Source organism: Rhinichthys klamathensis, unplaced genomic scaffold (genome assembly GCF_029890125.1).
Source record: "Rhinichthys klamathensis goyatoka isolate OS25496 unplaced genomic scaffold, OSU_Roscu_1.1 h1tg000078l_1, whole genome shotgun sequence".
NCBI lineage: Eukaryota > Metazoa > Chordata > Actinopteri > Cypriniformes > Leuciscidae > Rhinichthys > Rhinichthys klamathensis.
The window spans coordinates 652,906-678,394 of record NW_026606620.1 but is presented as its reverse complement, the minus strand read 5'-3'; the positions used below and the strand labels follow the sequence as shown (position 1 = coordinate 678,394).

Sequence of the window (25,489 nt, the reverse complement as noted above, 5' to 3'; positions counted from 1 at the left end):
TGATCTGCTGACTTATCACTGAAGGGTCTATCTAAATCACTTCAGCTATTTCCTGTGTAATCAATAGCAGGACAAAGCCACATACACACAGATGTTTTTTTTTTTAGATGAGAGCTTATTGAAGTCCATGGGGTCTTTACTACTTAAATGACCAAGACAAACGGAGCGATTCATTACCTTTGCAGAACACAAGAATTTCAGGAATGTCACACACACACACACACACACACACACACACACACACACACAGTACTGGCATATATTGGGAAGCTGACTCTAAAGTAAAGTGTGAGCAATGAGCTCATGGTGGGAATGTGTGGTATGCGACAAATGACATTCACAAATACAGGATGTTTTTGGAAGAATGAAGCACTTTTTGAAACATTTTAAAACTTATATATCAAAAGTTTGGTGTTGAAAAGTTTTGTTCTGTTTTTGAAAAAAGTCTCTTATGTTCACCAAGGCTGCATTTATTTGATAATAAATACAGTAAAAAAATGTGATATTGTGAAATATTGTTGCAATTTAAATGAACATTTTTCTATGTTAATATATTTTATAATGTAATTTATTCCTGAATTTTCAGCAGTCATTACTCCAGTCTTTAGTGTCACATGATCCTTCAGAAATCATTCTCTAGTGTGGACTTTTGCGTTCCAATTTAAAGGTGCATTGCCCACCTCTCTGAGTTTTTGCAGAACTATGCCCCCCTCTGGGATGACAAGCGAAACTGCCTTACTGTCTTTGTCTTGCGTGGAGTTTGCGTTGGGGTTTATGAACTACAAGCCGGTCTCTTTGAATCCATCTTCTACTTTTGTCGAAAGTTGACTGAAGTTTTGTCGCTCGAGTTGTCTTCGCTAATACGGAGAATGGCGGCGAATACACAAACCTGCCAGACATAGCCAGGGGAGCGTGAACGCGCATGACGTCACGCCCAGTCTCACGTTCCGGCCCGAATCCCTCTTATTTATTTTACTGTACAGGATTATAGAGGCAATCGCAGTGATCAGAGAAGGGCTCATTCAGCCCATCAGGCAATTGTTTAAGCATGTATGGGTTAGAAAAACGGGTATTTTTAACATGAAATGTTGCGCAATGCACCTTTAAGTGAGCTTGCTTGTTGCTCAAGAAATTTGTTATCATCAATGTTGAAAACAGTTGTGCTGCTTAATATTTTTGTGGAAACTGCGATATATTGGGGGTTTTTTTAGGATTCTTTAATGAATAGAAAGTTCAAAAGAACAGCATATTTATACAGTATTTTTGCAATAGAAATAGTTTCTAACAATGTCAAAATATATGGTTACTTTTGATCAATTAAATGCAGTTCTTTTAAAAAAAAACTTTACATACATGTGTATATATAATGACATTTTATTTTATGCTGTTTGGTGCCTGAAGGATAGTCGGATAGAGAAGAGCTTGGTAATGAGCATGTTTTTATGGTGCCATCAGCTAATCAGTGTTGTCATGATGTCATTTTCCGGCAGCTCCAGAGTGATTTGTTACATGGCATTTATGGCTAAGATGCTCCACGAGAACAGATGGAAGTAACAAATGTATGCACCTTGACCAAAGGGGTAGTAGCTAATACTGCCCTCTAGTGGTAGAGCAGTGACAACAGTTTACCTTATAGATGCAGGACTTTGCATTGAGGAAGAACAGCTCTATTGTGGCATTGTCCTTAAGGTAAGAGATGCTTTCAATGTAGAACCTGTTGAAGAGAAAATACACTAATCAAAAATGGCTAAGTTTAAAGACAGTAGTTTAGCATACAATATACACACAATAACAATTAACAGATTAAAATAAGTTGTGAATGTGATTCAAAATTCTTCAGTATGAGTAACCAATTCTGATTCCACTTTAGCAGGTCATTCAATGAACTCACTGAAAAAAACAATTTATTATATACACAGAGTCAAAAACCAATCACTAGAGGGCATCATAAACACTCGCTATATCCTCTTGCTGTCTCCATCCCTCTCAAAACCCATAAAAAGAAAATAACCACCGTACAAGCTTCATTTAGCACTCAGATTAGAGTTTGCGGGAACTACAACAACAAACAAACACGCAAGTAATTGTCTCAAAATCAGCATGAATAAATAAGCGGTCTCAGCATGACAGTTTTCATTTCAGCTGAAGCCTCAAGCTGTGACATTCACATATAGACGGTTACACAGACACACACATTAATAGATATGTACAGATGCATGTAATGTATATGACCTCGAACATACACTGAGGCACACAATGAACTTAAAATGAACCCTACGACACATGACACAAAGATATATGCTTTGAATCCATGACTGTGTAAAGAAGTAACTGGCAGAGAAGAAAGAGTTTTAGAGAGAGAGAGAGAGAGAAAATGAGTGAAAGTGAGAGAGATCAAAGTGATTAAAACAGCATTGACAGCTGGTTTAATTTGAGATGTGAGTGAGACAGAGTCTTAAACGCATCAAAGACTTTAGCTCTCTCCAATCAATAGCCCAATCACAGGCAGAAAGGATAACACACACATACACAATGATGTACACAGGACACCATGCATGCATTAAAACGGGGCCTTCACTCTAATTCAAACTGCACTGACATGCAATAGCTCAAGCACCTATTAAAGCAAAATGCATGCGTGCGTATGCGTGCATTTAAGTGTTTGTGTCTGTGTGTGACCCAGAAAAGCTAAGGGATGCAAGTGGAATAGACTGAAAGAAAGAAAAGCAATCCAAATGTGTCCCAACAATTGCTGAGCTATTTTAATGCGGAGCTTGACAGCAATAAACCAGCATCTACCCACAGCGAGAGTGGTGATGTATGACTGTGTGCTGATTGCGACTTACACGGTAAAATACTGTGAGGAAGCAAACAAATTTGCCCACTATAACTCTCTCGCACACACAGTCACACAAACACACATGAGCAATAAACATACTGGGTTGCTCTTTGTATTGGTCATATTTCGAAGCAGATGCAATTAAAATATAAATGAATCAATCCTCCCAGCAGATATCTGCTCATGCTCTGCAATTCAAACACAGTCTGATTAACACTCTGCTGTTGCCATGGTGCTCAAATTGCTGGGGGTGTTAATGAGAGGAATGGTGGATTCTGATTGGCTAAGTTCTCTGTAACTGCTAGTGAGCTGTGGTTTACTGACCCCGCTAATTTGAAAGAATAAACAAACACAGACACAACCCCTCTCCCCCGATATGAAAATACTCAGACAGAAGTGGTGACGCCAATTCACTCTGAAAGTCTTGTGTTTTTTTATATGCAACTGTGATTTTTTTTTAAAGAACATTATATTTATTTACACAATATTAGTTCTTTCTGGTCCTTGAATCTGATTGGCTGAGAGCCTTTTCCAGCCGTGCGATATTCCCCCAGTATCAGTACTGGAGCTGTTTCAACGTTTGTATCACTCTGCTTGCGGTGACTCATGGCGGTCGAGCAAATCCACTATATTTCTATTTTTGATAATTCGCATTCAAACGTCCAATTTGATGATTAAAAACGCAGCTCACTAGATTTTGAAACGTGTTTATTGTGTTTTTGTTGCCATTGTACTTACCTTACGCAGAAGTACAGCACAATGGGTCCAGATTTCTTGGGAAACTCATGTTCCAGCACACGACGATCTAACTGCAACCAGCTGAAATGACCCCTGAAACACAGCCCAAGAGAAATGACTGATAGTATCTGCTACAGCAATCGGAAAAGTCTTGCAACATCTTACAATGTCTCATTCATAGTACCACATAACGTTAAAAAACATCATGTGAAAAATGAGCCACAAGAGGGGTGTTTTATGTTCAAGATGTCATCACATGTGCATTTTCATGCATAATTTAGTCAGTGATGACAAAAACAAAAGCACTCAGGAAAGTATTGCATTGATATATAAAATACTGATGCTAGTCTTAGCAAGTACCACTGACAAGCAACAACACCATGTGTTTTAAATTGTATTTGTATAGGAAAATTTGAACTCACACTGTGTGTGCACTTGTTTCTGACAGAAATCCATTTGTCTATTTGCATGTTGTCCTTGGCGACTGCAAACTGCCAACCCCTTGTTGGGAAGGATCAGCGGGCGGATCAAAGGTCACCAGACAACATTTCAAAATCTTTGAAAACTACATATAACACATTTCCCCAAGCACACTAGCAGCGAGAACAGACGTGATGCTGCTCTTAAGTGTGCCTTAAAGAAATCATGCGAAGATACGTCTAACAAATGTCGCACAGCGGTAGGTCACACTGTGTAGGACTAAATGAAAAGCTGGTTGTCGCAGAAAGTGAAGAAGGGAGAAAGAGGGAAGCCAATCATCTCCTGTGGCATTATCACAGCATGCTCACTCATCCAGTCAGAGAGCTGAACTATTCATGACTACAGCTTCATCTGACAGGCTTTTCTCATAGGTTAGAGGCATGTGTAGTATTTCATCGGATGTGTTGGGTATACGTACGTCTCATCTACGTAAGAGATTCCAAAATATTCCTTCTCCTTCAGGTTGAAATGGGACGCCACCAGGTCTAGAAGATCCTTCGCCATTAGCTTGGGCTGAGAGAGACAGAAGAAAAAAAAGAAGTTAGGTTTCATCACGAAAGAGATCTTTTCATTCAGAATATTCACACCCAGATACACACACACACAAGGTCAACGAGTTGGCAGGCTGTGAGCGTCGTATTCTGATGAGTATTGATGCACTGCAGTGACTCTGCAATTTCATGCAGACTCTGTCTGCAGTCTGTGTGTGTTGCATCTTGAACAGAACCTGATTTGCTGCAAAAGTAATGTCCAAAATATGCTCATACAACTGGCATATTTGCTATTAAGAAGGACAATCGTTTTGATGGTTCTCAATAACGAACTACAGAGGTTTTAGACTTAGCACTGACACACACCCAGAACATTCTGGAAAACTGAGAGACACACCAGTTGTCAAGCTGTCTATGATTCTGCAAGCTCGGGGCTTTCCCTGTGTGTGTGTGTGTGTGTGTGTGTGTGTGTGTGTGTGTAAGTGAGTGTAAAGTGTGTGTCAGAGCCAGTGTGTGGTAAACCATGGGTGTGTCACTGGCTTTGAGTGTAGACACTGAAATCACTGGCATTCTGGGACATCTCTGTACTGCTTACCAACCAACCAACATCAACACACACAATCTTTATGTCTATGTCTATACAAACATGCATATTAAATGGTTGGAGTATGTAAGATTTAAAAAAAAATGTTTTTTAAAAGTAACTTAGCTCACAAAGTCTGCATTTATTTGATCAAAACTACAGTAATATAACCGTTTTCTATTTTAATATATTTTAAAATGTAATTTTATTCAGTGTCACATGATCCTTCAGAAATCATTCTTATATGATGATTTGCTGCTCAAGAAAGATTTCTTATAATTATCAATGTTGAAAACAGTTGTGCTGCTTAATAATTATTTGATGATAAGAAAGTTCAAAATAATAGCATTTATTTGAAATAGAAATCTTATGTAACATTATTAGGGGTGGGACAAAATATCGAAAGGGCAATAAATCATTGTCTTTCTCCGTACGATACGCTGGCGCCAAATATCAATATTTCAATTAATGAAATAAGGCTCTCTAAATAGATTTTCCTACTTCATGCCTCCTCGCGGTGGTGCTTAACACATGGATGAAGGAAATGTGAACATAAGTTCATAAGCCTATGAAAAAGGTTTGCAACGGGATGGCGGCAGCAGTGTGAGTAAAATAATAGATGCCCCAGCCACGTTTAAGTCCAAAGACTGGACCCACTGTTTGTACCATTGTTGGGCCAAACAAAATTGTACAATCACAATAGACAAGAACTGCCTGGTAAAAGTAAAGTGCACTTGTAATCAGGGTTTCCGTTGTCCGGTAATTACCGGACATTGGCCGGAAAAAAAAATGAAATGTCCGACAAAATTAAATCTCTCCCGTCAAATTGTCCGATAACAATTGCGTAATAATCCCGCCCCCCTAACACAATATGAATTTATTTGAGAATAAGCCTAAAATGTATAAAGCAAAAATACACCGACCTTCGGCTATGTTATAAAGGAACAGCCTCTACCGTTTGAAAGTTATTAAACAACATCGCATGCTGCATTTCAAATAAAGCGCACGCCTAAAACGGCTGTAATATAGACCTAAACAACGAACGATTGAGTGAGATGTTTCAGAAATGGCCAGGCCCAGGCTAGCCTTAAAGGAACACTCCACCGTTTTTTTTTTATTTTTTTATTGGGGTTATTCACGGTCTCCCCTACATTTAGATAGGTGGGCAAATGCATTTTTGGAAGCACAGGCGAAGCACTGATACTTGAGCGCAGAGATATCACGCAACACCTGAAATAAAGCTTGACACAAAACCGGCGAAAGTAATGATTAGGCCTATGCATGAAACATTTGAATTATTGATAAATTGATAAAGTTGACAATGCAGACTCGCCATCTTCGCAGTAGTGAACGCGCCTATAGAGAGAAGTGTGCGCGCGCCGGCGACTCCGTCCTGATTATATTGTCCACTATATTTGCCTCTTATTTATTAATCCAGGCAAATTTGTTGATGAAACATTGATTAAAATTAAGATACAATTTATACAAAACGAAATTTTCAAGCAAAAATAATATTCGAAGATCGCTGGGTTGATTATTATTCGAAAATCGCACCCCTCCACCACATGCACGCACACATGCATTAGGCTACACACCAGAGCATGTGAGCAAAGCGGAGCGGTGTGACGCTTATTATAAGTTAAAAAACTTAAACATACGTTTCATATTTATAAAAAATAATGTTTTTTTTTATTTTATTTTTTTATCTATGTTGATTAGCCTATATTAAAAGAGAACCGCATGAGATGAGTAAGATAGGATCATAAGATGACCGGAATATATCGGAAAACATTTGGAATGGGTCAGATTTTGACCACTTATTAAGTTTTGTAAAGCCTTTCTTTAAAGTTTATTTCGTCTTGTATAAATTGTATGTGCTGCTCTATTCGCCTGTCCGCAACGGCGATAGATTGAAACGCGCGTCCGAGTGAAGATTGCGCAATTTGCGCAGCGCGTCGTCCATGCAACAGATAGCAGCGGACACGAGCGCTCAGCTTGATTTCAAAAACAACTGATTTTAGCGCTAGATCTCTTATTTAATAGCGAACTAAATGAATGATCTGCTAGTTAACTGGAGATGTTTTATTTAGCCTATTTGTATTAGGTAGACCTACATCCGTGCCTCAATGTTTCAAAAAGTGAATGTGTGTGAAACTATAGTAAAAAACAATTGGTGTTGATTGACGCCAATCGGACTTTCATGTTTTTTTCCGTCTATTTGAAAGTTAGGCTAATAATAACATGTTGCATTCTATACGGCCTGATTATGTCATTTTTTAAGTTACATAGCCTGCCTCCAGTTTTCCTCAACTTGACAAATTAAGAGGCGATATTTGACCGGCATATCATCAAAATGTCCGTTAAACAAAACCTCTGCCGGTCACTATGACCGGCACCATTTTTTTCTAGCGGAAACTCTAGTAATACCACGAACATGCAAAGTCACTTGCAATGCCATCACCCTGATCTAAATGAAAATGTTTCATTTAAAGTTCCCGTTCTTCACGATTCCATTTTTCAAACTTTAATTAGTGTGTAATGTTGCTGTTAGAGCATAAATAATACCTGTAAAATTATAAAGCTCAAAGTTCAATGCCTAGCAAGATATTTTATTTAACAGAAGTCCCCTTTCAAAGCATACAGCGAACGGCCGGTTTGGACTACATCCCTCTACTTCCTTTTTTAATGACGTAACTAGAACAGTTTTTTGACTCATCTCCGCCCACAGGAATACACAAAAAAAGGGGCGTGGTCTTGTTGCGCTCCCACGGAGAAGGAGCACTTCAGCTGCGCATGCATCTCCAATTTATGGTAAGAGGCGTGACCTTTCCGGGCAACGTGCGATAAGCTGCTGTCGAATCACAACACAGGAACCGCTGGCACAATCAGAACTCGCTATGTATTTCTGAAGGAGGGACTTCATAGAACAAGGAAGTCATCGGGCCGTTTTTTGGACAGTGAAAACAGCGGTATACAGATAAGTAAATTGTGTGAAAAATACTGTGTTTTTTTTACACGCGAAACATGAACACAATGTTATATTGCACACTGTAAACACAATCAAAGCTTAAAAAAAACATGAAGAACGGGACCTTTGATTTACAGACTGAAAAACTTTTTGTGCTGTTTTCTAACAGTTTGGACTTGAATAAAGAGAGAAAACCGGCACTTAACCTTTTCACAGGCATTTTGTTTTGTTTATCATTATAGGATTGTCTAGCAATATATTGATTATCGCAGAATTGCTGTATCATAAATCATGATATTATCTATATCGTGAGCCATGTATCATCATGTATCGTATCGTATCATATCGTATCGTGAGGTACCCAGTGATTCCCACCCCTAATTATAAATGTCTTTACGGTCACTTTTGATCAATTCAATGTGTCCTTGCTGAATGTACTGACTCGAAACTTTTGGACGGTATTGAATGTTTTGCTGTGTATGCATACACATTTTGTAAATAGTTTTTTGTGTTTCTTTTTATATCTATGTTTAATATTTATTCACTTTTTCTTTACAAAATTATATGTTAATAACAAAAAAAAAGACAAAAGTAAAAAGCACTGAAAAGAGATAAAAAAATCGGCAAAAATAAATTAAAACAAGATGTGATTGTGCACTTGATATGCACAAACATTGTGTGCATGTGCCTGTGTCTTCAAAACACTTTAATTACTATTTCGGTTTCAACACAGACCATTCTGAATTAAAAGCACACATAAATACAGACACACACACACACACACACCAACCCTCTCTATAAGAGAGCCAGCCCACCCACACACCCTAAAAATAGCACAGCAAAAACTGGAGCAAAAGTACAATCACTGCCACAACCTCTGCTTACAGAAAGAAAGAAAGAAAGAAAGAAAGAAAGAAAGAAAGAAAGAAAGAAAGAAAGAAAGAAAGAAAGAAAGAAAGAAAGAAAGAAAGAAAGAAAGAAAGAAAGAAAGAAAGAAACTGTAAAATTACAAGATCATCATTATTTTGTTGTGTATTACTACATTTTAAATTGTAATGTATTTCTTCTAGCTAAAGCTTTGACTAAGGTCGGTTCTTAAAACATAGAGAGTTGTTTCAAAACCTAGTGAGCTGCCTACCTAGACAGCACTTAAAGGTACTGTATAATAGGTGCAGGTCAGACAATAAGCATGATGCTGCCAAAAAAGATACCTTATTAAACAGAAAATAGCAACAAAATAGTTAAATCCAAGTAAGAAAGAACTATTGCTGTCAATATCATCATGTGCTATGTACTTTTATTACTCATTTGAGCAGCAATTCCCAAACTTTTTTCTTAACCGAACCCCCTTTGCCCTAAAATATTTACTTAAAGTAAGATTTTAAGTTAGTATTTTGAAAATTTAACAACACACTTGCATATTTACAGTTCACTGATGTTGGTAAAAAGTCACTCAAAACAAATAATTTTTTAGTTTAGTGTTTATTTATTATTTAAAATCATTTAAATGTTTTACGATTTAATTATTAGCTTTTTGTCAACTCACAAAGCCCCCTTGAGTTCCCTTGTGCCTTTCCCAAGGGTTTGTGAACCCCAGTTTGGGAAACTCTGCATTAAAGATGCTAAAAAACGTATGTAAATGCTCAACCCTCCTAGATTCCATCACCATTGCCTGTCTTGTGTGCCTCACGTGAGGGCTATTTGTGTGGCGAGAGGAGTTGCTGCCTATGCAGAGCATCTCAAATAATCTCAAATCAGGTTCCATTTCAGTTAGATTTAGTCTTAGAAGGCAGTTGCCAATAAAAACCTTTGCAGTCTGCTGAGACTGCAATTACCATCCTCTCTGATTCCTCCCTTCAGGACTGATCTTAAAAACCCAGCTTTCAGCAAGACATCTTGTTTTAGATATTTTTTTATGCCGTTAACGTTGTGGTTATTCACATGAATCAATCAGTATTTTATGAGATTCTTCACCTCTGGTTCTTCAGGTGAGACATGCAACTCTGTACCACATAAATCAATTGGCACATTTAATCTCATCATTCAAAGCAACGTGGTGTGAAACAGCCTGCTTCCTCAATTAGCCAAAGCGACTGTGTAAGTGTCTGTCTGCGGTAAGAAGAGGAAGTGGGTTTAAAATAGCCGCAATCTTCAATCTTGACCCATTTGTGGCGGTGTGTTTGTCCAGTTGAGAAAATGAAAAGAGCAACTCAAACCATATCAATTTTCTTAAAGAATGACAGTATATTCTATCCCTTTCCGTATCATTTTCTCTCTGTTTAGCCTCCAGACTTGATTATGACAGTAACTGATGTAATAATGTGTTCAGACTCTTTGAAATGTGAAGATAAGAAGGATAAAGCAGTATTAATATCCTGTTAGTGTGCACTGAGGGCCATCAATATGAGCGCTATATGGTTTTAACAGATTTAATGTGGGATGGCTATCATCTCCTCTCTGCCATTACACTTACAGAGGTTGATGCAAATCACAGACACGTTTCCACATGGAGAAGCATGTGATAGCGCGTGTGGCTGTGAGGAAGAATATCCGGACTGTAGTGATTTAATATCATTAAACAGTGGGTGTCTGATCAAGACGCAAGAGCGATGACAAGAACATGCGCCATAAGGTCTCATCAGGTCTAGATCACAGAGATGAGAGATGAGTCAGCTTTCATCACACAGAATGACTTCAACACAATGTAACGCTAGTGTTTTAGTTGAGGATTTATCACTGTTCAAACATGTTATCTGATCAAGAATGCAGACTATACTGCCCTACTTTGTACACTGTAAAATAACAGAATTCTCAAGCTGCATTCATACCAAAAGGTGCATTTATAGATGTTTAATCCAAAACAGCCAGTGTAAATGCATTTATGAAGGAGGTGCAAGCATGGGAAAAAAATGGGTCCATTCCAAAACAAAGTGAGAGGCCTTGCTGCCTATTGGTTACATAGGCAGCTACCTATAGATATGGAACTTTATAAGTGGCTGATTTGGAACACCCTATTGGTAACAATTGTGCAACACACAAATAGCACCCTCAAATAAGTGCAATCCCCTAAATAAACATTAAGATAAATAGCACAATTAGATTGAACTTTTTTTGGTGTTAAATTATTTAGAGGTATATAATTATTGCATTTTAGCTGACATTTCTCTCATTTTATCTGCCTTCTTGGATTTCAGTTTTCACAGAGATTGTAGTAATACCTTCTGTGATTGCTTTTTCCACAATGGATGTATATGATCGATTTAAAAGTTGGCCAAAAAGGTATCTAAGTGGTATCTAGTCTAAAACTCAGCCCTTAAAGTACGTCTACTGTGTATTATTTAGCACCTATATAACTCAGAAGTCTTCTTTAAGAATTACCTAATTTTCTCTTGTAAAACTTGTAAGTTCCTCATCGACAATAATGACTGCCCGATGGATCGAATACTACATTGAGTTCTCTTTCATGTCTTTTTGCACTTGAACAAACAAATTCAGACATAATTATGTCAAAATGCCCGTCTTGGCGAGTATCCTAGTAAACATAGTCGGTTAATGTCTTAGGTGAACGTAAACAGTTGAGAAATAAAGCACATGTGTAACACTTTATTTGATCCAGGCATTGGGTCTTAAAGTGACAGCAGCCTAATATTCCTGCTGCTGTTTGTTTTTTAATGTTAATCAAACAACAAAGGGCGATGAAAAAAAAAAATCACTCACTGCTCTTGACTGAATAACTTTTATAACTTTAATAAGGAGTAATCTATATTTAATTTATACAGTGAATAATATGCAGTGTTATTTTACATTTGATTACTTTATTTCATTTCTGTACCTGATAACTACTGTTAGACCTACCTGAAAAACATAAAAAGCAATGTTTATTTCATTTGAATATTTGTTCTAATGTATTTATTCGTGCTATTGCTCATAAGGTGATTATTTGTTTACTTGTCTTTAATAACATTTTAAATTTATGTTAGTCAGGCTAGTAGTTTTTGCTGTGGTATCAAAATTGGAATGAAGAATAGTGAAATTTGGTGTCATAACCTTAAGGTTGCATGGGTCAAACACAATGAAAACAATAACGATTTTATTAATTCATTTATTTATTACTTTTTTGTGGTGGGGGTGGGGCCAGTGAAAATTTTGGCAAGGCAAGTAAAAATTTGAACCACTGGCCCAACCTGTCACAGTGTCTGGTTTGTGTTTCCTGGGTAACCACTAGAGGTCCTCTTCCCGCACTTTGTCCCACACTCTGTTACTACATTTCCCATGATCCTGTCTGTCACTGAGTGTTCATTGTGTTCAGCTGTTTCTCGTCACCTCGTTTAGCACTTGTGTATATATACCCTGTTAGTTTCAGTGTTTGTTACGGAGTCCTTGTATTATGTCCCCACACTTCCGGTATTTGTATCTGTCTGGTTCTTGTCTGTATTTCATGTTTTGGATTGCCTTATTGGACTTTTGACCCTTGCCTGGACTGGTTTGTGAGTACGGATTACCCATTAAATATACTGCTTTTGGATCTTACGTTTCCTGTGTGTGTGTATCGTGACAGAAGGACTCCGTCATGAATAGATCCAGCGGTATGGGTTTTTGTGCCTCTTCCCCAGCCACCGCGAGGGAGAGGAAGCAGTAGTGATGGCCAAATGAAGCTTTTGTGAAGCACTGAACCACTTGAGCCAATTGGTTCGAAAATGGGTTCATTACTCGAAGCTTCAGTTGCAGCGACCTCTCCTGGTGAAAAGCAAGGCTGCAGTCAAATTAATCAGTGAGCAGTATTGGAGAAACTACTTTAGTTCTGAAGCATCTTTGCTAAGATCACCCTTGGATTTTTAACTATATTTCCTTTGAAAACTCTTTGATGCACACGCTAATGCTGAGCATAATGTTCTATTTACAAATAAAAATTGATAAATGTATGTTTTGTGTTATTTAGGAGAGAGTGCTGGGAAAATATGGCATAGGTTGGGTGTGCTTGTGTAACTATGGCAGGGGGTGATTTTTGGGATGGGGAACACTCAAAGATTTTTATTGAGGTACATTATTTTTTCAACAGTTTTTGGACTGAGTCGGTTTCTTTTTTTGCTCACAACCTCTCCAGACTTGGAAAACACTCGCTCACAAGGAACAGATGATGCTGGCGAACATAACATTTTTTTTGCAAGATTAAACAGATGAGGGTACACATTTTTATGGTTTTGTACATTGTACAATTGTACATTGTTTAGAGTGGTTATAAAGACTAAAAGGCGCTCAAAACTGTTTCAACCTATCACCTGTCAGAATCGAGACGCGCCGTTCCAGTGAATCACCTGATTGGACCGCAAACCAGTCAGATGATTCATTCAGGCAATGAAGCACTTGCTGCTTCGGACGTCATATGTCACATGATTTTTTTCGCACCAAAGCAAGCTTTGAAGCAGTGGTTCTCTAGGTTTGTAGTTCAGGGTTTCGAAGCACGTATCGAAGCTTCAGCGTCACACTGCCATCACTAGGAAGCAGCAGAGGGGGAGTTCGCAATCTGGGGAGGTGCCGCCTCGGATGAATGTTTTCGAGTGCTTCGCATTATGGGCTCGCATTACGGAGGAGACCGTGGTGGTAGAATCTCCCGAGCCCCCTTCCATCGAACACGGACGATCGTTTGAGGGAACTCGGTTGGCCAGGAGGAGGGTCCCTCTTCCGGGGGTCCCAGTTCCGGTGGTCCCGAAACGGAGGAGGAGAAGGAAGACTTCCTCCTTGACAGTTCCGGTGGTCCCAGTTCCGGTGGTCCCAGTTCCGGTGGTCCCGAGTCCGGTGGTCCCGAGTCCGGTGGTCCCGAGTCCGGTGGTCCCGGAGGTCGACCCCGTGCAGCCCGCTGTCAGCCCTGAGGTCTTCTCGGAGCTGCCCACCATCAGTCCCGCCACGGCCAAGAGGGCTGTGTTTCTCTTTTATGCAGTGGCGGTACTGCATGCGTGGAGGAGACACAGCACGCCTGCCGAACCAGAGCTTCACGTCAGCTCTGCCAATCCTGCACTTCACGTCAGTCCTGCCATGGCCAGGAAGGCCGTGTTCCTTTTTTATGTAGTGGCAGTTCTGCAGGCATGGAGGAAGCAGAGGAGTTCTGCCGAGCCAGAGACTGTTCACGTCACGTCTGCCCAGCCAGAGACTGTTCACGTCACGTCTGCCCAGCCAGAGACTGTTCACGTCACGTCTGCCCAGCCAGAGACTGTTCACGTCACGTCTGCCCAGCCAGAGACTGTTCACGTCACGTCTGCCCAGCCAGAGACTGTTCACGTCTGCCCAGCCAGAGACTGTTCACGTCACGTCTGCCCAGCCAGAGACTGTTCACGTCACGTCTGCCCAGCCTGAGACTGTTCACGTCACGTCTGCCCAGCCTGAGACTGTTCCTGAGCCGGAGCCAGTGTCTGCTGTTCCTGAGCCGGTGTCTGTTCCTATGCCGTGGCCGCCCGAAGGGTGGTCTCCGCCGTGTTTGCCTGAGTGGTCGTCTTCGCCCTGGTCGTCTCCACCATGGCCGCCCGAAGGACCTGCCCCATTCAGGCCGCCTGCACAGCCGGATCCGCCCTGGCCGCCCGATGGACTGTCTGCTTCGCCCTGGCCGCCCGATGGGTCGTCTGCTTCGCCCTGGCCGCCCGATGGGTCGTCTGCTTCGCCCTGGCTGCCGGCGAAGCTATGTATCACTGTTCCTGTTCCCCTGCATGGACCTGGCCCACCATCCCTCCCCCTGATCCTCCACAGTTCCACCTCCCTCCTGAACTCTTGTGTTGTGTGTTAGTCATGTCTTGGAGCGTCTGGTAGCCGCTCCGTAGAGGGGGGGTAATGTCACAGTGTCTGGTTTGTGTTTCCTGGGTAACCACTAGAGGTCCTCTTCCCGCACGTTGTCCCACACTCTGTTACTACATTTCCCATGATCCTGTCTGTCACTGAGTGTTCATTGTGTTCAGCTGTTTCTCGTCACCTCGTTTAGCACTTGTGTATATATACCCTGTTAGTTTCAGTGTTTGTTACGGAGTCCTTGTATTATGTCCCCACACTTCCGGTATTTGTATCTGTCTGGTTCTTGTCTGTATTTCATGTTTTGGATTGCCTTATTGGACTTTTGACCCTTGCCTGGACTGGTTTGTGAGTACGGATTACCCATTAAATATACTGCTTTTGGATCTTACGTTTCCTGTGTGTGTGTATCGTGACACAACCAGGCCAGTAGAAAAAAAAATCCTTAGCATTGAGCCTTGCAGAAATTGTAAATTAAAATGACATCTGAGAAGAAGGATCGAACTAGAACACGAGAGAACCTAACAGCATCTGCTTTGACTCACCATGGAAAATGACGAACACATACTAAACGCATATAATTGACAAAATTACAGCCTGTTGTGGAGAGACAGGTGGGAGATGCAAACGGGCAGTTAGACAGCTGAAAAACAGAGCAAGCTTATCGAAAAATATGAACAAGACTGTTGGCAGCTGTTTTTGTAAGACTGTCTACCTTATTATAAACTAAAGTCATGTCAAATCTGCAAACAGGAAATAAAAAAGGAAACAAAATAATTTATCTCCATTAAAGCCAATACAGACTGGATATTTTCAACAGCCTTGTATGCAAATAAGACTAAAGATGATGATACAGCAAAGTTCAGTCTATAACGGGACTATAAAATCATCAGATGATGTTGCCAGTTGCACAGTGCAAGATCATCCACGATAACATTCAGAATGGTACATTCGCCTCTAATGAGACGAGGAAGAAGAGAGGAAGAGGAGGCAGTTAAATGAGGCTCCAGAGAGATCCAACAGAGGACCATCAGTAAAACCGAACCAGTCAAGTATTTCACCACTGCATGTGTAAGATGTTTTACAACTTATTGTGTTGTCACACTGGATTTTAAGTGTGAAAATGATTTTGAATCCTGCTGCAACTTCAATGTTAGTGACAGTAAATGAAAACACCATCTAGTCCAGTTTCCCATGATCAGTGTTATTTTAGTATAACTGATATTATAATATCATAGTTTTTAATATTTAATTTGATTTTTATATTTTGTTTTCGTTTAAATCTTGTTTTGTGATTTATATTCTTTTTTCTTTTTTTAAATATGTCTATATATTTTTTTAATTAAAAAGATTATTTGGTTTATAGTTGTATTACTATGTACACTTACCTAAAGGATTATTAGGAACACCATACTAATACTGTGTTTGACCCCCTTTCGCCTTCAGAACTGCCTTAATTCTACGTGGTATTGATTCAACAAGGTGCTGAAAGCATTCTTTAGAAATGTTGGCCCATATTGATAGGATAGCATCTTGCAGTTGATGGAGATTTGTGGGATGCACATCCAGGGCACAAAGCTCCCGTTCCACCACATCCCAAAGATGCTCTATTGGGTTGAGATCTGGTGACTGTGGGGGCCATTTTAGTGCAGTGAACTCATTGTCATGTTCAAGAAACCAATTTTCAAATGATTCGAGCTTTGTGACATGGTGCATTATCCTGCTGGAAGTAGCCATCAGAGGATGGGTACATGGTGGCCATAAAGGGATGGACATGGTCAGAAACAATGCTCAGGTAGGCCGTGGCATTTAAACGATGCCCAGTTGCCACTAAGGGGCCTAAAGTGTGCCAAGAAAACATCCCCCACACCATTACACCACCACCACCAGCCTGCACAGTGGTAACAAGGCATGATGGATCCATGTTCTCATTCTGTTTACCCCAAATTCTGACTCTACCATCTGAATGTCTCAACAGAAATCGAGACTCATCAGACCAGGCAACATTTTTCCAGTCTTCAACTGTCCAATTTTGGTGAGCTCTTAAGAGGTGTAGCCTCTTTTTCCCATTTGTAGTGGAGATGAGTGGTACCCGGTGGGGTCTTCTGCTGTTGTAGCCCATCCGCCTCGAGGTTGTGCGTGTTGTGGCTTCACAAATGCTTTGCTGCATACCTCGGTTGTAACGAGTGGTTATTTCAGTCAAAGTTGCTCTTCTATCAGCTTGAATCAGTCGGCCCATTCTCCTCTGACCTCTAGCATCAACAAGGCATTTTCGCCCACAGGACTGCCGCATACTGGATGTTTTTCCCTTTTCACACCATTCTTTGTAAACCCTAGAAATGGTTGTGCGTGAAAATCCCAGTAACTGAGCAGATTGTGAAATACTCCGGCCCGTCTGGCACCAACAACCATGCCACGCTCAAAATTGCTTAAATCACTTTTCTTTCCCATTCTGACATTCAGTTTGGAGTTCAGGAGATTGTCTTGACCAGGACCACACCCCTAAATGCATTGAAGCAACTGCCATGTGATTGGTTGATTAGATAATTGCATTAATGAGAAATTGAACAGGTGTTCCTAATAATCCTTTAGGTGAGTGTAAGTTTGTATTTAAGTCAACATTTTTTGTGACTTTTTTTCACAAGTCAATCTATGACGTTTAGATTCTCAATTAGACTAATGTCTTTCCGCTAGGGATGTGAATTTCTGCCAAAAATGACATTCGAAAATCGAGGAGCAAAAGTCGATTATCGTTCGAAAATCGAAAAAAAGAAAAGAAAAAAAACGCGCACTCACAATGACAGAAAGGGAGGCCAATTTCATCTTTAGCGATTTGTCATCAAACAAACTGTTTATTATTTGAACAATTAACATGTTTTCGTCGTTTTTTTAACATATACCGGTAGTTAACATAGAAGAAAAAAACAATAAGCACGACAGTCCGTTTTTGCATCGCCAAACCAGATGCTCGTTAGATAAAAAAAAAAAAAAATGTCATAATGATTTTATGCAAACCTGCCTTGTTACTACAAAAGCCTACTTTTTAAACAAATTAGTTTCAATCAAAACTATTCGTGTGATGCCACTGCGCAATACACACATTACCACGGGATGGATGAGTGTTCATCTCATTAACTGTGGACAATGGTAGCTTATTTAATGTAGCCTATAAATGAATGTATATGTCCAAAAAACGGATAATGTCATCATACTTGTAGTGCTATCGTCGAGTAATAATCTGTTTGGTTGTAAAATGTATTACCTGAATGAAATGAACTTGAATGTATCGTCCTGTGGAATCATTCATTCACAGACATCATACGAAGATGTTCAACTAGATCGCTGGCAAAAATATGATGCATTTGCAGATTTGCTTTCACTAGACTGTACTGTAGGTCCACGGCCACTTCATCCAACGCTCTTGATGTTGTTAAATCTTCCTGTTACGACTCCATGTCGAGTGTGAACTGAAAGCGCTTCAGACGATTCAGTGCGTGAGGAACTGAACAGATCATTCAAACTGATTCGCGAACCGATTTAGACAGATCTGCCAACTTGTTTGATGAAGTCTTTGAACAGAATCGACTCAAAAGAGTGATTCATTTGTGAATGGAGCATCGCTCGTGCCCATAAAAAAGACACAGCGCGCTTGGAATAAACTACGCATTTAACAATATGTATTGCATTAAAATAAAGTAACGAGTGGAACGTCGCCCAACGTAGTGAAGTAAATGTAGATTACTTTGTAACTACCATAGACGGTTACTACCATAGACAGTAAAGGTTAGTCTATCCACCTCTGCTGCGCGCAGAGTTAACGGTCACGACAGTGCTCTTCTTCTGTTGTTTGTTTACACTATGTATAAAACACTGGTATCCTAGATCGCGCAGGAGGGGGTGTTAGTTAGTGCACATGTTAGTGGCACCTTGTGTCCCTGACAGGAAAATACCCTGCTGCGCGATCTAGGACAGTAGGCGCGCCGTCAATTATGTCACATTGGAATTGCGCGAAAATGTAACATATTCGAATAAGCAATTTTATGATCGAATTTCGAACGCAGTTCGACTATTCGAAGATCGCGACTCATCCCTACTTTCCGCCAAGCGAATTTGCATGTCTCCAAACATAAAATTCAACACATATATTTGCGTACATGTTCATTCACATGCATATGAATGGAAGTTTACAGAATGCAAAATTTAGTGTGACCGCCCCTTTAGTTATCACTAGGGCTGAGTATCGTAACAAAATGTTCGATACCGATACCTTGACTTCGATACCGGTTCCTGAACGATACTTTTTTCGATACCAATTTTATGTAACCAGTTTTAACAATATAACATTACCTAATTTTTATTTTTTCAGTTTTTTTTACTTTTTTACACTTATATTTTGAGTATGTAAAAAAGCACCAATGCTAAAGTTTTCTATGTTTCCTAATCATTTAACGACATGTATTCTTTACTTCAATGAGCTCATTGTTTCTGCCTTAACTTAATGCATTGTTTAACAATGAAACTGAATGAAAATTAATTGAAATGCATTACACTGTCACCTCTGATAACAGATCACTCTAAATTGTAATTTAGACACATGCATTTTCTGTAAAGCTGCTTTGAAACGATATGTATTGTGAAAAATGCTATACAAATAAATGTGAATTAAATTAAATATAGGCTACTGGGGGGCGGGATATATGCCTCGCGCTCAGCACACATGAAGCTTGCCGCAAAGCACTGGCAAAAGTAGCCTAATGATTATGGATGTTCGGAAACAATAGCAAGGAGATATTTTAATTGTTTATTAATGAACAAGTGTTTACTAATGGTGTTTACACCGAACGCGAATTTAATTATTTGCGCGAGTAGATTACATACAAAGTCAATGCAAAGACGCGAATAGACTCGAATTGGGCAACGCGTTTGCCGCGAACGTCTTCCGCGCAAGTTGAAAAATTTGAACTCGAGCGGAAGATTCAAACGTCTATCTAGACGCGATAGACGCGTATTTGACGCTCGAAAATATTGCATCGCGTGCTTCTGGCATCGAGTCTGGCACTTAGGTACACTTTGGATCATTTCCACATATTTTCTATCTATCTGGGTTGGGACGCTTACACACACACACACACACAACAGCCTCACGTGCGACGAGCCACGTCTCTGGGCAGCCGCGTAAACTAGTGTTTTTCCGCCACAGCCAATCATGCTGCATGCTTATTGTTTCACTGACGTTGACGAGATTAACCACTTCGGTACCGAAATTTGGTACCGAAAAACAAGACATGTTTCGATACTCGGTAGTATCGAGGCAATTTGGTCGGTACCTAAAAAGTACCGAACTCGTACCCAGCCCTGGTTATCACAAAGTCCTGTAGTACATCAACACATTTCCTCTTACAGAAAAATCGAAGAGCTGTTCCTCAAGGAACATGCAGAAAAAAACGAACTTGGAATAACACCAGAATTCTCAATGGCCGATTAACCTACACAACCTTCTCCAGAACATCTGCCCACATGGAAGAAGAGAAAGAGGAGAAAAAGAGTCAGAAAGCAGAAAGAACAGGCTAAATCTTTAAGCCAATGCTAAAAGAACATATACTATATCTAAGTACTCATGACTAAAGTAGGACAAATGTGTAAAGATTATGGAATAAGCGTTTCTGCGACAGCTCAATAAATCATAAACTGAAGAGAGAGTGGGGAAATACAGGAAATACTGCCTTGTTTTTAATATCTTCTCCTCTTACCTCTGCCTCATCCCTTCTTTATTTTCTATCTCTTCCTGGAAATCCCTTCTTTTCCTCTCCCTCATCCTCTTACCTGATTGTTAAGGACTCTCTCACCTCCTCTCCTTTCTAGATTTCTCTGTTTATCAGACCATAACTGCAACCGCAATCAACTAAACCAGCATTTCAGAGGAGAGAAAGAGAGTGTGTGGAAAATGAGAGATGGAGAAGGCAGAGGAATTACATTTCTCCAACTATGATGGAGTTTAAACTGGATTGGAGTCTAGAGGAATCAGGTCACCTAACTGCATCTGACAGGCATGAGAGAGAGAGAGAGAGAGAGAGAGAGAGAGAGAGAGAGAGAGAGAGAGAGAGAGAGAGAGAGAGAGAGAGAGAGAGAGAGAGAGAGAGAGAGAGAGAGAGAGAGAGAGAGAGAGAGAGAGAGAGAGAGAGAGAGAGAGAGAGAGAGAGAGAGAGAGAGAGTGAGAGAGTGAGAGAGAGTGAGAAAGAGAGAGAGAAAGAGAGAGAAAGAGAGAGAGAAAGAGAGAGAAAGAGAGAGCATGAAAGAAAGAAAGACAAAATGAATAGAATTGAGCAGGACAGTAAAAAACAAAACAGAAGAGAATAAAACAGATTTAGAGAACAGAAAAAAAATGATGCAGAATAAAAAATTTCAATTTAAACTTGTTGCCTTGGCAAGTAACCTAAATAAAATAAGTAATTAAATAAAAAATAAATAAAAAATAAATAATTTTAAGTAAGCAATAAGGTACGAGAGGCTGTGCTGTATCGTGAATAAGTCACGGCTGAAGGGCGTTGTCAATAAATAAATACTAGGAATGCACGATATATCGGCCACCATATCGGTATCGGCCAAAATATGTTCATTTTTAATGTTAGCGTTATCTGCCCGATGAGAAAATTTGGCCGATATCTTAAAGCCAATAAATAATGGATTATTTCCAACAGCTGAGACACTTAAGATGCATTAATGGTGACTTTTGTTTTTGCAATCAGGATCTCAAAAATTATATAGAAATCTGGATTTAGATTTATCAGCATTCAAATATAAAGAATTATCGGTTATCGGTGTCGGCCCAAATTTTCATATTGGTGCATCTCTAATAAATACTACAATGACATAAAAATAAAGAATAGAACAGACAGAGGGAATAAAACAAAAACATAATGAAAAAAATAGAATAGAATAAAACAAAAAACAGAATAGAATATGACATGACAGAACAAGACAGAGGAGAATAGAACAATAGAATAGAAATGTATTCTTCATGTGTTCAGTGACTGAGATTACCTCGTGATTAGGGATTTCCTGAGAAAGTTCATATGAGTGTGAGTGTTAAGGAAGTTGTGCTATGTTCTGTTTATATTGAGGTCTGAGCAGGGCTGATGGGGCATGGGAGACAGACAGTGCTGTTATGGAAACTGAACTCATCCTTAGAGAAGATGTTTGTGTTCTGATTTATGGAGTGTTTTGGGCAGGAGGGGGTCGCCGTATGCGTGAATTGAGAAGCTGCTGGTTTGGGTCATCATGGGAACCAAAACCTGCCAGACTGACTATTAGTGGTACTGATGTTTAAAATACACTTGGGAGACCGACATATGCATGCACATATGATTGAGTTCAGGTCAGAGTAACCTAATCTCAGAGTCTCTTTGGCTATGAAATCGGAGATGGGCATAACGGAGTCATATTACACATACACACAGAGCAAACATTCAAACTCATATATGCACAGGCCGATAAAGATCCACCTATTTCCACAAGACATTAATTATGTCTCAGAGGAACAATGAGGATTTCCCTTCTCAGACAAACGAGAGGAAACCTCAGGCCTTGCCACAAAAACATGCACTAAAACTTCACACCTATACATATAAAATTAATACTACTTGCTTTGATATTTCTGCACTAATACTGGACATTGTGCTGGTGAAGCATCATAAAGTCAAGCATAATCAATTATCTCAACAATACACTTCCAAACCTACGATATCACATTTGGGTCAGGTTGTACCATTATCTGCATTGTTGTAAAAAAAAAAAAAGAAAGTGTGTTGGGTCTTACCTGTACCAGGAGCTCCAATTTCCTGTCATCCAGGAGATGGACCTGACATCTCCGCCCTTCCGTCATCTGTTGTGGAGGGGGAGAGAGAGAGAGAGAGAGGGGGAGAGAGAGAGAGAGAGAGAGAGAGAGAGAGAGAGAGAGAGAGAGAGAGAGAGAGAGAGAGAGAGAGAGAGAGAGAGAGAGAGAGAGAGAGAGAGAGAGAGAGAGAGAGAGAGAGAGAGAGAGAGAGAGATTAATGAAAGCACATTCACAACAGGGTGAAATCAACTGTAAATACTAGGTCATGGTGACATTACAAAAATAGAAACTCTCCTTACACACATGCAGCGCGATTCCCAATCAAGCAGCAGAATTCAATCTCTTTCACTCCCACACACATGCACACATATTTAAAGTGAATTATCGCACACTTCAGAGATGATACTGAGTAGCTTGGATTTTTTGTAGGATGTCATAGGTCTTGTTTGATTTAGCCCCTTCTAGTTCTTAAAACATACAGTTAAGTACACATAACTTGGCCACCACCAATCTTTACGAAATTTACTAATCAAGTATTGTTATAAATAAATAAATCAACAAGTAAAAGGCATCTTGTATCACAGAGAACATGCAGACTTTTATAGCTGGTCAGAGATGAGATAATGACTACTATAAATTTACAAATAGTGATGTTTTAATGTTCTGCACGTTGCAATTTTTTTTACTGACATACAAGCAACCACTGTTTATTTTGTTTTTACATGTTGTTTAGGGTCAAGTTTCTCTGAAACAGCTGATCCAACAAATACTATAAAACACTTGGGAAAAAAATGGGAGTAACATTTACAGAAAATACCAAAATTAAAAGGCATTAGTTAAAAACAATGGTTACACTTTATTTTAAGGTGTCAGTATTACAGTGTAGTTATACATTTAAGTGCAGAGTAATAATAATTAACTACATGTACTTACTATAGGGTTAGGATGAGGTTAGGGTTAATTGCATGTTATTACGCATCATTTATAGTTATTACTACAGTAACTACATGTAACGTGTAACAATGTAACGTGTTACCAAACTAACATTCTAAAGATTATTTCATAAACAAAAAGAATAAACAGTTCTGCTCGTGAATATCTAGCTTAATTGCTTCTAAGTGCCTCAAACAGACTAGACAAATCAGGACTAATCTAGTCACAAATGTAAACTCTGCAACTTTGGCCATTAAAGGAATAGTTCACATAAAATTGCAAATTCTGTCATCATTTATGTTGTTCTAAATCTGATTCTGCATGACTTTTTCTTCAGTGGAACACAATAGATGATTTATGAAAAATATCCATATAGTAAATGTCAATAAGGTCCAATGTTGTACAAAAACAGTTAAAGTAGAAATAGTAGGAACTTTCTTCAGATTTTTTTTTTTCCGTGTGTGTTCTGCAGAAGAAAGAAAGTCATACAGATTTGGAATAATGACAAAATATTTGGGTTAACTATCCATTTAAACAATTGCATACGCAACTCAAAACTGCAGTTAACTACATAAAGTCACTTTGTATTGTTCATACGTTATGACTATACACATCAGACATAAGCTTCTATCTAGAGATCAGGGCTTACAGCTGCTGTTAATATCTGTGTTAATACAAAACACCCCTCAACCATGGCTAATTTGTGAAAGAGGGATCGTGCCATGTCAGTCCGTATAGATACCTGCACCAGTGCACAATCTGATTAGTGCTTTGATTGCCATCTGTCATGGCGGCGAATGTCTTTTTTTATCAAAGCCAGAAAGGACTGCTCATAATTAATATTAAATTAAGTCTGCAGGAAAAAACAAACACGCTAACATCCCAGTTTCCTCCAGGCTAAAATGAGAGTGTGCAGTGCATTCAGAAGTCCTCACACTGTGACAAGGTTGTCCAGACGCACACAACCTATGAAACATGTTTAGAGTTACTATCGTCTGCACACTCCTATCGTTTGATCTCAAATCACTGCTTGCTCCTACTCACTTTCCATTCTGTCTCACACACAATTTTTCTGAGTGTTTACTTAAGATTGCTGCTTCTGTGCCAAGCCGTATAGTAAACATCCCATTACGAGCAGGTGGACGGACACATCTGTGAGGAACAGAGTCTGACTAACAGCCATGTCATCGCTTGAGTTATATGGCCTTTAGGATTGAGCTGGTTGGACAACTCGAATACAAAGAACTAAAGTGCAACCAGATACTCCCATTGTTCTTTTCCCTTCTTCAAGAGAGCTTTTCATTTTTTGTTTATTTTCTCTTTAAGGAAACATTTTTTTCCAAGGAATCTGAGAGTTGGTGAATGTGATACTAACAGTGGCGGTAGTTCACATCCATCAGCGGACTTTCCGTCCGGTTCCTGTTTATACATCCTTTATGGATAGACGAGTCAGAAAGGCAGCAGTGCACTGACTCACTCTCTCTAGTGTGCTATATCTCGCTCTTATTCTATCTCTCCATGCTTTCCTGCTCTCATCCACCCCCTCTGCCTCTATATGTAGGCCAAGCTAAAAGGAATGTGGAGAAAACGGAAGAATACAAGATGTTTCTTAAGCTTTTCAGCGTGGTGGTGTACGTAAGGACATCAGAATGGGAACATGTGGAGTGTTCTGGCTGCCATCAGGAAGCACCGTCCCTGAGGAACACTAACAATGAGGCTGATAAAAGCAGCATGGCTCACATTTCCTCCACGCACACGTGGGGGGAAAAGACTGGAGGAGGGGAGTCACAGGACTAGAAACACATCCTTTCTTCCTCTTCTCCTCAGCAGAGCTACAGAGCCACGTGAC

The 25,489-nt window shown here is 39.6% G+C and overlaps 1 protein-coding gene across 10 annotated transcripts in view; it reads right to left on the bottom strand.

Annotated features, from left to right (window-relative positions):
• frmd4a (FERM domain containing 4A) overlaps positions 1-25,489 on the bottom strand; it is a 177,036-nt gene that overhangs the window by 31,829 nt on the left and 119,718 nt on the right. For all 10 annotated transcript variants that reach the window (XM_056251180.1, XM_056251181.1, XM_056251179.1 and 7 more), the window contains exons 2-5: positions 22,690-22,755; positions 4,476-4,570; positions 3,578-3,670; positions 1,630-1,714 (exon numbers count right to left, since the gene is read on the bottom strand). In XM_056251180.1, the coding sequence (XP_056107155.1) occupies positions 1,630-1,714; positions 3,578-3,670; positions 4,476-4,570; positions 22,690-22,755 (339 nt within the window). The remainder of the gene's footprint in view (positions 1-1,629; positions 1,715-3,577; positions 3,671-4,475; positions 4,571-22,689; positions 22,756-25,489) is intronic.